The sequence below is a fragment of the Hemiscyllium ocellatum genome, chromosome 30 (assembly GCF_020745735.1).
Source record: "Hemiscyllium ocellatum isolate sHemOce1 chromosome 30, sHemOce1.pat.X.cur, whole genome shotgun sequence".
Classification (NCBI taxonomy): Eukaryota; Metazoa; Chordata; class Chondrichthyes; order Orectolobiformes; family Hemiscylliidae; genus Hemiscyllium; species Hemiscyllium ocellatum.
Genome location: NC_083430.1, coordinates 43569611 through 43582989, shown reverse-complemented (window position 1 = coordinate 43582989; position 13379 = coordinate 43569611). Strand labels below are relative to the sequence as shown.

General features: G+C 42.6%; 1 protein-coding gene across 2 annotated transcripts in view; it reads left to right on the top strand.

The window, feature by feature from the left end:
* Nucleotides 1-13379, top strand: part of kdm1a (lysine (K)-specific demethylase 1a) — a 68875-nt gene that overhangs the window by 51045 nt on the left and 4451 nt on the right. For both annotated transcript variants that reach the window (XM_060847243.1, XM_060847242.1), the window contains one exon: nt 4737-4883. In XM_060847243.1, coding sequence (XP_060703226.1) covers nt 4737-4883 — 147 coding nt within the window. The remainder of the gene's footprint in view (nt 1-4736; nt 4884-13379) is intronic.

Sequence of the window (13379 nt, the reverse complement as noted above, 5' to 3'; positions counted from 1 at the left end):
CAGTATGTATAGCACCCAAAAACACATACATCACCACACTACATTGGACAAACAAGCAGAAAAATATCCACCAGGATACGTGAACACCAACTAGCCACAATACGACATGACTCTTTCTCACTAGTATTCTTACATACAGATAAGTAAGGACACCACTTCGATTGGGACAACACATCCATTTTAGGACAAGCCAAACAGAGACACGCATGAGAATTCCTAGAAACATGGCATTCCAACTAGAACTGTTATCAACAAACACATTGAGTTAGACTCCATTTACCACCCTCTGAGAAAAAGAACAGGAAATGACATCACCACAGGAAATAACATCACCAACCCAAAGAAACCCAAACTTATAAATAGAAAGCAGGAATCATATACACTGCTTCGCCTGAGACCCAATGAGGATGTTACTTGTAGGGTGATGAAATGTCTAGAAATGAATCTTCTAGCTCAGCGAGCAAACCTACGTCCAGAACCTCAACCTGATCTACAAATCTTCTCAAAACTCGCTGTATTGAAAATGTTGTATACCAGTAACTTGTTGCAAGCTTTTCATTGACTACCTTTTCCTCTTTCTCTTCTGGCACTATTCATGTTTTATTCCCTCAATATGGCATCATTAATCATCAACATGGATTTTCTGTCCAAGTCTATGGATGAAGTTTGAATCTGTAGCCTCCTAACTTTGAGGTCTGAATGCTGCAAACTGAAACATAGCTGACATTTTGTTAACTTTAGTATCAACACATGTTCTCAATGAAATAATGTTGTAACACTCGTGGACCTTCCAGCATCTGTGGTTAACAGCTAGCTTCCCCAATGATTTCATACTACTGCATCTCCCTGCCCTCAATTCCTGCTTTCAAAAAAGTTATTGTTACAGATCCCAGGAATTGCCTGATCAATTAACTTTCCCTGTTCCACTCCCAGTGCAAGTACAACCCTGATTCTTTCATCACAATACTTTTGTTCCCTAGAATAATGTGAGTAGAGCAATTTGCTTCTCACCCTGCATATTAATGCAGTACATGGGAATCTCTGTGCATTTTGATGTGTATGTATGCACCTCACTTCACCAAGACTTTAGCTATTATTTGCAAAGGCTGCATGCTTTTATTACCTTTTAGTTTTGGTCTATGGGCTTAAAATGAAAGTTGGTAGCTTAAAGCAAGGAGACTGCGTAAAGATGTTCATCCAGTTTTAAAAATCACGTTTACTGGAGTACATTGTACCCAGTTCCCAAAACTGTATTTTCCTGGAACAGAGAGCAAAATCAGACTGGCTGGCTTCTGAATAAGAGACAACTATTTGTCTGGGCCCCTGATCAGGTGGCCATGTCTAGTGGGGTCCATGCAGCAGAGAATCATCTAGTCTGGAAAGAGAACGCATCAAATAATCTCTCTTGTGTGGAGATACCTGAAAGCCTCCAATAATAACTGCTTTTTGCCTTACAAGTCCCCAATATTGAAGGATGAAGCAAACACATTTTTTAAAAGATAATGAAAGGGTGCTTACCTCCAAATGAATGGAGAGCATCAGTGTCCAGAAACCTTCTGTGAACAGCAAATAATGAAAAGGAATTTAAAATAACTGAAATAAAACTACTCATCAACTCCTCTGTGGTCTAGTCTCGTGATATTAAACTGTTTTTCCTTAATTTTTTCTTTCCTTTTCCACCATTAGTATCCATGCCTTTGTCTGTATGTAAAGGGAGAAATTTAAAAGGGGTACAGTTTAAGTTAGAGAGTCATGCAGCAAAGAGAGGCCCTTCAGTCCATTGTGTCCGCACTGACCCATCGACTGGAAAGTTTGTAGTTCTAGTTCCTACTTGTCATTGGTAAAATATGTTTTTTCATAATGAAATGACAAAGTCCTAAATTGGAGAAAGGCCAATTTTGATGGTATTAGGCAAGAACTTTTGAAAGCTGATTGGAGGCAGATGTTTGCAGGTAAAGGGACGGCTGGTAAATGGGAAGCCTTCAGAAATGAGATAACAAGAATCCAGAGGAAGTATATTCCTGTCTGGGTGAAAGGGAAGGCTGGTAGGTGTATGGAATGCTGGATGACTAAAGAAATTGAGGGTTTTGTTCAGAAAAAGAAGGAAGCATATGTCAGGTATAGAGAGGATAGATCGAGTGAATCCTTAGAGAAAGTAGGAGTATACTCGAGAGAAATCAGGAGGGCAGTACGGGGACATGAGCTAGCTTTGGCGAATAGAATAGAATCTGAAGGGTTTTTACAAATATATTAAGGACAAAAGGGTAACTAGGGAGAGAATAGGGCCCCTCAAAGATCAGCAAGGCGGCCTTTGTGTGGAGTCACAGAAAATGGGGGAGATATGAATGAATATAAATGAATTTTTTGCATCAGTGTTTACTGTGGAAAAAGATATGGAAGATATAGAAATAGATGGTGACATCTTGTAAAATGTTCAGATTACAGAGGAGAAAGCGCTGGATGTTTTGAAACAGTTAAAAGTGGATAAATCCCCAGGGCCTGATCAGGTGTACCGAGAACTCTGTGGGAAGCTAGAGAAGTGTTTGCTGGGCTTCTTGCTGAGATACTTGTATCATCGATAGTCACAGGTGAGGTGCCAGAAGACTGGAGGTTGGCAAACGTGGTGCCACTGTTTAAGAAGGGTGGTTAAAACAAGCCAGGGAACTATAGACCGGTGAGCCTGACATCGATGGTGGGCAAGTTGTTGGAGGGAATCCTGAGGGACAGGATGTGCATGTATTTGGAAAGGCAAGGACTGATTTAGGATAGTCAACATGGATTTGTGCGTGGGAAATCATGTCTTGCAAACTTGATTGTGTTTTTTGAAGAAATAACAAAGCAGATTGATGAGGGCAGAGCAGTAGATGTGATCTATATGCACTTCAGTAAGGCGTTCGACAAGCTTCCCCATGGGAGACTGATTAGCAAGGTTAGATCTCATGGAATACAGGGAGAAGTAGCCATCTGCCTAACCTGCTGTGCTTTGACCAGCAACACATTTGCAGCTGTGATCTCCAGCATCTGCAGACCTCATTTTTTACTATTTGAATACAGAACTGGCTCAAAGGTAGAAGACAGAGGGTGGTGGTGGAGGGTTGTTTTTCAGACTGGAGGCCTGTGACCAGTGGAGTGCCACAAGGACTGGTACTGGGCCCTCTACTTTTTGTCATTTACATAAATGGTTTGGATGCGAGCATAAGCAGTACAGTTAGTAAGTTTGCAGATGACCCCAAAATTGGAGGTGTAGTGGAGAGTGAAGAGGGTTACCTCAGATTGTAACAGGATCTGGACTGAGAAGTGGCAGATGGAGTTTAATTCAGATAAATGTGTGGTGCTGCATTTTGGGAAAGCAAATCTTAGCAGGATGTATACACTTAATGGTAAGGTCCTAGGGAGTGTTGCTGAACAAAGACACCTAGGAGTGCAGGTTCATGGCTCCTTGAAAGTGAATTCGCAGGTAGATAGGATAGTGAAGAAGGTGTTTGGTATGCTTTCCTTTATTGGTCAGAGTATTGAGTACAGGAGTTGGGAGGTCATGTTGCGGCTGTACAGGACATTGGTTAGGCCACTGTTGGAATATTGCATGCAATTCTGGTCTCCTTCCTATCGGAAAGATGTTGTGAAACTTGAAAGAGTTCAGAAAAGATTTACAAGGATGTTGCCAGGGTTGAACGATCTGAGCTACAGGAAAAGGCTGAACAGACTGGAGCTGTTTTCCCTGGAGCGTTGGAGGCTGAGGGGTGACCTTATTAGAGATTTACAAAATCATGAGGGGTATGGATAGGCTAAATAGACAAAGTCTTTTCCCTGGGGTTGGGGAGTCCAGGACTAGAGGGCATAGGTTTAGGGTGAGAGGGGAAAGATTTAAGAGACCTAAGGAGCAACTTTTTCACCCAGAGGGTGGTATGTGTATGGAATGAGCTGCCAGAGGATGTGGTGGAGGCTAGTACAATTGCAACATTTAAGAGGCATTTGGATGGGTATATGAATAGGAAGAGTTTGGAGGGATATGGGTCAGGTGCTGGCAGGTGGGACTAGATTGAATTGGGATATCTAGTCGGCATGGACGGGTTGGACTGAAGGGTCTGTTTCCATACTGTACATCTCTTTGACTATATGACTCTATTTGTGGCTAAATATAGAAACCTGGTGAGTGTTTTAACCTGAGCTCGTCCATCATGTAAACGGGGGATTTTGGATTGTTTGGTTAAATCCTTTCACAATTGTGATGATTCCAGGAACAGTGGATCGTGATTTCTAATGTCCTACCTCAATGAGTTGTGACATGTTATTTAAACATTTTAAACCTATTTAAACTAATTCAGAACTTTAGCATAATTGGATCATTTATTGATAATATTTGTTTGTGCTTAAAGTTTTTAATTAAGCTGTTGGATGAGACTTAATGGCTTTTTTTTCTCCTTTTTTTTGACTGTCTCTGCAAAATGTAAAGATGAGAGGTGATGTAGCAATACTGCCACTGGACTGGTAATCTAAAACCCTAGGCTAGTGACTGGGGACATGGTTCAAATCCCACCATATCAGAGGGTGAAATTTGAATTAAATAAATCTGGCGTCAGATGGTTTGATGGTGATCATGTAACTTCTGTCAATTGTCATAAAAACCCACTTGGTTCACTGATCTTCAGGGAAGGAAATCTGAATAGCCCTTAATTCTGAGGAAAGTAATGTCTGTCACTTTGGTTGTGTACTTTATCCTACTGTTTTTCTTGCAGCCAAAGGAGACAGTTGTTACTCGCTGGCGTGCTGATCCGTGGGCACGTGGTTCCTATTCTTATGTGGCTGCTGGCTCTTCTGGTAATGACTATGATCTAATGGCGCAACCAGTGACCCCAGGTCCCAGCATCCCTGGGGCTCCTCAGGTAAAAATCTGATATTTAGACTTTGGTAGTTTGTTTACTGAGACATTCAGTTTTTGATCATAGTGTTGTAGACCAATTTATCTGCAAAATATCAGAGGTATTTTACATTGCAACCTATCTGTTGATAGAACGTCATTAAAGAATGTTTGAAGATGGGGTTGTGAATTGTCTTCCCCTTTCCATTGGAGAACTAACAGTGATCTATTCATAAATTTCCTGCTGCAATTGTCGTGACTGGGGAAGTACCAAGTCTGTTACTGTTGCTGAAATACCATTTTGGAGCTATGAATTAAGTCTGTTGAATAAGAAGTGTATGCTTGACAGTAAAGTGAATTTTTTTATTCTTTAGTTCGAAACACAAGATATGTTACACAAGGTTTATCTTTTGACTTATAGGTGATAATATGGCGAGTGGGATTTAGTGGTCTAACTCAAAAAAAATCTGTCTCTTTAAAAACTCTTCCATGAAACATAGCATGTAACTTTAAAGCAGCAAACTCAATTTGTTTCAATAAATGGAAAGTTGATTTCAGTTGAGCAGTCAGTTCTAATACTGTGACTTTAATCAGCTATGATTGACCAAAACAAAAACTATCATGGGACATGGATGTCACTGGCCAGGCCAGTATATATATATTTTTATATATATTACTTAGTGTGGAAACAGGCCTTTTGGCCCAACAAGTCCACACCGACGTGCAACCCACCCATACCCCTACATTTACCTCTTCACCCAACGCAACGGACAATTTAGTCTGGTCAATTCACCTGACCTGGCCCGCACATCTTTTGGACTGTGGGAGGAAACCGGATCACCCGGAGGAAACCCACGCAGACACGGGGCGAATGTGCAAAATCTACAAAGTCGCCTGAGGCGGGAAATGAACCCGGGTCTCTGGTGCTGTGAGGCAGCAGTGCTCACTACTGTGCCACCGTGCCGCCCAGAGGGCAGTTGAAAGTCAGCTGTATTGCTGTTAGTCTGGAGTCACATACAGGCCATGCAAGGTAGGGAGGACAGATTTCCTTCTCACATACAGGCCATGCAAGGTAGGGAGGACAGATTTCCTTCTCACATACAGGCCATGCAAGGTAGGGAGGGCAGATTTCCTTCTCACATACAGGCCATGCAAGGTAGGGAGGACAGATTTCCTTCCCAAAAGGGCATTACTGAACTAAATGGACTTTTCCCAACATTTGGCAACGGTTTTACAGAATTGACATTGTTTATTGTCACGTGGTGTGCAAGTTACAACAAACAGTGCAGTGAAAAGTATATAATGTCGCCAACGCATGGCACTATCTAAGGTACAAAAAGTGGAGAAAATAAAGAAATGTTATAGTACATAGTATGAGTTTGTAAAACAAGAAATAAAGTTAAATAGATAGACATTACAGTTGATCTATAAGGGCTTCCATGTGGTCTGACTGGGCTCCACCAGTTCCCAACCAATAGCCATCTTCGCACCTGGCCTGGTGGCTGTGGTCCCCGCACTGGGTCGTTGACATCCCTGCTTGGCTGCAGACCGTCCGTCCCTCTCCTGGGTCACTGACAGCCCCTGCTTGGCTCCAGACCGTGCCTGCTCTCCTGGGTCACTGACAGCCCCTGCTTGGCTCCAGACCGTCCCTGCTTTGCAAGGGGCCCACTGGCCACCATCTCTAGTCCGGGGTGCTGCCCCCCCCCCCCCCCCCCCTCCCCCGGCCATCCCCAATCAGCTCTGAGCCACTGACAGAAGATGAAAAAAATATTGAGAAAGAAGAGAACAGGAAAGAAAGGAACGGATGGCGCAGACAAGCACCGGCTGGAACATCCTGTTCCACTGTCATCCTGGATTTATAATAACAAGGGTCACCATTAGACTCTGAATCCCAGGGTTTTATTGAATTGAAATTCCGCCATCTGCCATGGTGAGACTTTCACCCGGCTCTGCAGGACATTACCTGGGTCTCTCGTTTAACAATCTGTTGATGGACATTGCTGGCCAGTTTATGATGAGTTCCAACTTCTATTCAGCAGCTCCATCATGCTCTATGGAAAGCATGAAGGCCTGTTTGTCTAATGGAAGTGTGAGCACTGTTTGTAATAGAAACTGTGACTTATTTGCCCTTACAAATAAGTGAATAGCATGGAACTGAATGGTTATAAAAGGGCTGAGGCATGTTGACCATTACCAAGAGATGGAAATGTTTTGTCAAGAATTTGAACTGGGTTGGCACCTATATTGTACAAGATCTCCAAGCTAGTAGAAAGCGCTGATCTTTGGTTCTGTAGTTATTTTGTCAGGAATGTTCAGTTAGTAGGAAAGGCTTGAAGAATATGTTGTGCCTGCTTAAGCTAACTCATAGAATTTTGCAGCGTAGAAGTGGAGTATTTGATCCATCATCTTTTTGGAAAGAATACTCAGTAATCCCATTCCCTTGTCGTTAGCCCACAATCCTACAGCTATTTCCTTTTTCAAGTATTTATTTCCTTTTGAAAGTTGCTAATGAACTTGCTTTCATCACCCTTTCAAGTGGTGCACGTCAGATCATTAATAGCATGTTGAATAAAAACAAGAATTTCGAACTTCCTTGTTTTTATCTACACATCTATTTTTACAACAATAGTTCATAAGTGCTTTTTTAATATAGGTTTATCAACTTGTCCTGTCATGTTCACAGACTTGTCTATAAAACCCAAAGTGTCTTACAATTATGGGCTGGCATAATTTTAATCATTAAGTATATATTGCTTCGCCTCTCCTTATTCTTTTCAAGTTCCATTACCTTGCACTTCTGTGTTAAATTTCATCTGCCACATCTGCTTAATTTACTGGTGTGTCCCTATACTCCTTTAAATAGTCTGCTGTTAACATCTTCATTGTTTAACAGGTTTCACTTTTGCACCATCAGCAAAGTTTGAGATTGAGATTTCACCAAAAAGAATTTTGTTACTAATGTTGATCCCGGGCGACTCCATTGATTACTTCTCTCCAGTCTGGCAAAATAACCATTCACCACTGCTTTGTGTGTCTCAATCAATTTTGTCTTTACAGCCTTTTCTCTTTAATTCCTTTGGGTTTCTGGCGAAGAGAGATTAAAATCAAATGGAGAAAATGGGTTATGTCCCGCAGCAAATCCAGAACCCAGTTGATGTTGAGCTAAATACGACTGAGGTAGATGTTTAGCCGGCTAGTTTTCAGTACCAGGTTTTATGTTTTTATGCTCAATCCTGCAATTTCTTGGTATAATTCCAGTATCTAAAGAGGACAGACATTGTCACCATTTGGCCTCAGCAATTTCTGCCATTATGTAGTCCAAGACTACATCCTATTTGAGCTGGACAACTTTTCTACTCAAAACTCTCAACCTTTTACATAGCTCCTCTACCTACCCTATCTAAATGGTCTCCTGTTTACTCCTTTGCTTCACTTCACACAAATGCTAGACAGTGATCAACTCCAACAAGACAGCATTTAACCATCTCCTCTTGACGTTCAATGGCATTTACCTCTGCTGAATTCTCCACTACTCCCAACTTGGGGCTTATCGTTGGTCAGAAACTGACCTGGACTAGCCATCGAGACACTATTACTACGAGAGCAGGTCAGAGACTGTTGAGAATTGTGTAGTGATGAATTCACCTTCTGACTCCTGAAGTGTCTCTGTCATGAGTTCTTGTGGGAGACAACCACATGTCAGGGTGTGAAGGAGAAACTATAGATGTAATATGTAAGATGAAGATGTTTGCACTCAGTGAAAGAAAAGCAACTGGACTTGGCAATACAGCTTCCTGAACCTCCTCTAAAATTCAGTAACATTAACTCTTGGTCTCCGCTCTACTTTCCTGCCTGTAACCTATAAACTTTAGGAACATAGGAACAGGAGGAAGACATTCAGCCCCTTGATGTTTGCTTTCATTGCTCAGACCATTGAGTATATCGCAGGAGTTGGGCCATCATGTTGTGTTTGTATAGGACGTTGGTGAGCCCACTTTTGGATTACTGTATGCAGTTCTGGACAACCTGTTATAGGAAGGACATGATTCAATTGGAGAGGGTGCAGAAAAGATTGGTAAGGATGTTCCCAGGACTGGAGGGTTTGAGTTATGAAAGGAGGCTGAATTGGCTGTACCTTTCTCACTGAGGCGTAGGAAGTTGTGAGATGACGGTAGAGATTTATAAAATCGTGAGAGGCATGATAAGGTGAATAGCTAAAGTCTTTTCCCAAGGGTAGTAGAGTTCAAAACTAGGTGAGGGGAGAAAGATTTAAAAGGGACCTAAGGGCAATTTTTTTCACACAGTGTCACAAGTGGAATGAACTGCCAGTGGAAGTGGTAGATGCAAGTACAGTTACAGCATTAAAGACATTTGGATAGGTATATGAATAGGAAAGGTTGAGAGGGCTATGGGCCCAATGCAGACAAATGTGGCTAGATTAGTTTGGGAAACTTGATCAGCATGGATATATTGGACTGAAGGGTCTGTTTAGAACATAGAACATAGAAAATTACAGCGCAGTACAGGCCCTTCGGCCCTCGATGTTGCGCCGATCCAAGCCCACCGAACCTACACTAGCCCACTTTCCTCTATATGCCTATCCAATGCCCGTTTAAATGCCCATAAAGAGGGAGAGTCCACCACTGTTACTCGCAGGGCATTCCATGAACTCACGACTCGCTGAGTAAAGAATCCACCCCTAACATCAGTCCTATACCTACCACCCCTTAATTTAAAGCTATGCCCTCTCGTAATATCTGACTCCATACGTGGAAAAAGGTTCTCATGGTCAACCCTATCTAAACCCCTAATCATCTTGTACACCTCTATCAAGTGACCCCTAAACCTTCTTTTCTCCAATGAAAACAGCCCCAAGTGCCTCAGCCTTTCCTCATACGATCTTCCTACCATACCGGGCAACATCCTGGTAAACCTCCTTTGCAACCGTTCCACTACCTCCACATCATTCCTGTAGTATGGTGACCAAAACTGCACACAATACTCCAGATGCAGCCGCACCAGAGTCTTATACAACTGCAACATGACCTCAGGACTCCGGAACTCAATTCCTCTACCAATAAAAGCCAGTACGCCATATGCCTTCTTCACTGCACTATTTACCTGGGTGGCAACTTTCAAAGATCTGTGTACATGGACACCACGATCCCTCTGCTCATCTACACTACCAAGTATCTGATCATTAGCCCAGTACTCCATCTTCTTGTTACTCTTACCAAAGTGAATCACTTCACACTTAACTACATTAAACTCCATTTGCCACATTCCAGCCCAGCTCTGCAGCTTATCTATATCCCACTGTAACCTGCCACATCCTTCCTCACTCTCAACAACTCCACCGACTTTTGTATCATCTGCAAACTTGCTCACCCAACCTTCTAGCCCCTCCTCCAGGTCATTTATAAAAATGACAAACAGCAATGGTCCCAAAACAGATCCTTGCGGAACACCGCTGGTAACTGCATTCCAAGATGAACCTTTACCATCAACTACTACCCTCTGTCTTCTTCCAGCCAGCCAATTCCTAATCCAAACCTCCAACTCACCCTCAATGCCATACCTCCGTATTTTTTGGAGTAGCCTACCATGGGGAACCTTATCAAACGCCTTACTAAAATCCATATACACCACATCTACCGCTTTACCCTCGTCCACCTCCTTAGTCACCTTCTCAAAGAATTCAATAAGGTTTGTGAGGCACGACCTGCCCTTTACAAAACCATGCTCACTATCCTTGATCACATTATTCCTATCCAGATGTTCATAAATCCTATCCCTTACAATTCTCTCTAAGACTTTGCCCACAACAGAGGTAAGACCTATTGGCCTATAGTTACTAGGGTTATCCCTACTCCCCTTCTTGAACAAGGGAACCACGTTTGCTATCCTCCAGTCTTCTGGCACTATTCCTGTAGACAACGAGGACATAGAAATCAAAGCCAATGGCTCTGCAATCTCCTCCCTTGCTTCCCAGAGAATCCTAGGATAAATGCCATCAGGCCCAGGGGACTTATCTATATTCAACTTTTCCAGAATTTCCAATACCTCTTCCCTACATATCTCAAAGCCATCCATTCTAATTAATTGTGACTCAATATTTACATCGGCAACAATGTCCTGTTCCTGAGTGAATACTGACGAAAAGTATTCATTCAGTGTCTCCCCAATCTCTTCAGCCTCCACACGCAACTTCCCACTACTATCCTTGACTGGACTTATTCCTACCCTAGTCATTCTTTTATTCCTGACATACCTATAGAAAGCCCTCGGTTTTCCCTAATCCTACCAACCAAGGACTTTTCATGTCCCCTCCTTGCTGCTCTTAGCCAGGAAGGATCTAAAGAGAGAGCCACCTTATAACTCTCAATCGCCCCAATTGAACCTTCATGCCTCATCTTTACACAGGCCGCCCTCTTCCCTTTAACAAGGGATTCCAATTCCTTATTAAACCACGGTTCCCTCTCACGACCCTTTCCTCCCTGCCTGACAGGTACATACTTATCAAGGACACTCAATAGTTGCTCCTTGAACTAGCTCCCCATATCGATTGCACCCTTCCCTTGAAGCCTACTTTTCCAAGCCACGCATCCTAAGTCATGCCTCACCGCATCATAATTTCCCTGCCCCCAGCTATAACTCTTGCCCTGTAGTGCACACTTATCCCTCTCCATCACTAGAGTAAAAGTCACCGAATTGTGGTCACTGTCCCCAAAGTGCTCACCTACCTCCAATTCTAACACCTGGCCTGGTTCATTACCCAGAACCAAATCCAGTATGGCCTCACCTCTTGTTGGCCTGTCTACATATTGTGTCAGGAAACCCTCCTGCGCACATTGGACAAACACCGACCCATTTAACGTACTCGAGCTATAGTTTTCCCAGTCAATATCTGGAACGTTAAAGTCCCCCATAACAACCACCCTATTACTTTCACTCTTCTCCTGAATCATCCTCGCAATCCTTTCTTCTACGAATCTAGGACTATTAGGAGGCCTGTAAAAAACTCCTAATAGGGTGACCTCACCTTTCCTATTTCTAAGCTCAGCCCAAACTACCTCAGATGGCGAGTCTTCATCCATCGTCCTTTCCACTGCTGTAATACTATCTTTGACAAGCAATGCCACACCTCCCCCTCTTTTACCCCCACCTCTGACCCTACTAAAACATTTAAACCCTGGAACCTGCAACAACCAATCCTGTCCCTGTTCTACACATGTCTCCGTAATAGCCACAACATCGAACTCCCAGGTACCAACCCACGCTGCAAGTTCACCATGCCCCTGCAGAGTTAGTTTAAACCCCCCGAAAGAGCACTAGCAAACCTCCCCCCAAGGATAAGGATACTGGTGCCCCTCAGGTTCAGGTGTAGACCATCCTGTTTACAGGGGTTTCTGTGCCGTATGACTATAATTTACCAGACACAAGTTCAAGGTGAGGGGCAGGAGGTTTAAGGGGAAGTGAGGAAAAACTTTTTTGCCCAGAGGACAGTGACAGTCTAGAATGTGCTGCCTGGGAGGGTAGTGGCTGTGACTTGCCTCACGTACTTTAAAAAGTACCTGGATGAGCACTTGGCATATCATAACATTCAACGCTATGGGCCAAGTGCTGGTAAATGGGATTAGGTTAAAAGCCAGGTGTTTCTCATGTGTAGGTGCAGACACAATAGGCTGAAGGATCTGTTCTGCACTGCGAGATTCCAGTTAAGTTGTCCCTTTTATGACATCCAGTCATGTCTTCTCAATTTCTACACCCCCATCCCACAACCGTTTATTTCCTTTTTCAGTTCTCCTCTGCATTTGCTGTATCCAGTTTAATTCCCTCTGTTGTGAGGAATCTACTATTTATTATGAGTTTTTTTTCTTCTTAATCTAAATATAGATCACTTTCTTTACAAAAGTAACGCTTAATGAAGGTGTGAAATAAATGAAGTTTCTGTACAAATATCCGAAATGAAAAACTGTAAACCTTACTATGTGTCAGAATTTTTATGTTGTCAAAATCCAGTCTTTGAGTTATTTGTATTGGAGCGTTGTTGGCCCTGTTACAGTCATGTTCTGATTGTTCAGCTGGATTGAGCAGCACCAGAATGCTCGTTTGATTCAGCAGACTTTTATAATGATTTTTCAATATCTAGGTAGATGGATGCTCTGAAAAATGTTAGGGTTTCTGATCCTATCCACAGAAGTTACAGACAAATTTGGCAGTTCTCCAGAATTTGTGATAAATCCGAAGAAGTATGATTTTCCAAAAACAACATGCATGTTTGTAGAACTTGCATCGTAGTTGTCACCTTTCTGCCTGAATGTGCGTGTACTTACTCGTTCCACGTGCTGTTGTGCCTTCCTGTATGCTTTCTCCCCTACTGCCATTTCATTACTTACATAAGTACAAATTATTTTTCTTCCTCTGTGTCTCGTCTACTTACTTTGACTAGCTTTAATTCCCTACCTCTTTTAAAACTCTTGCTTTTATTCCATTTCCTGTTTCTCGCTCTAAGACATTT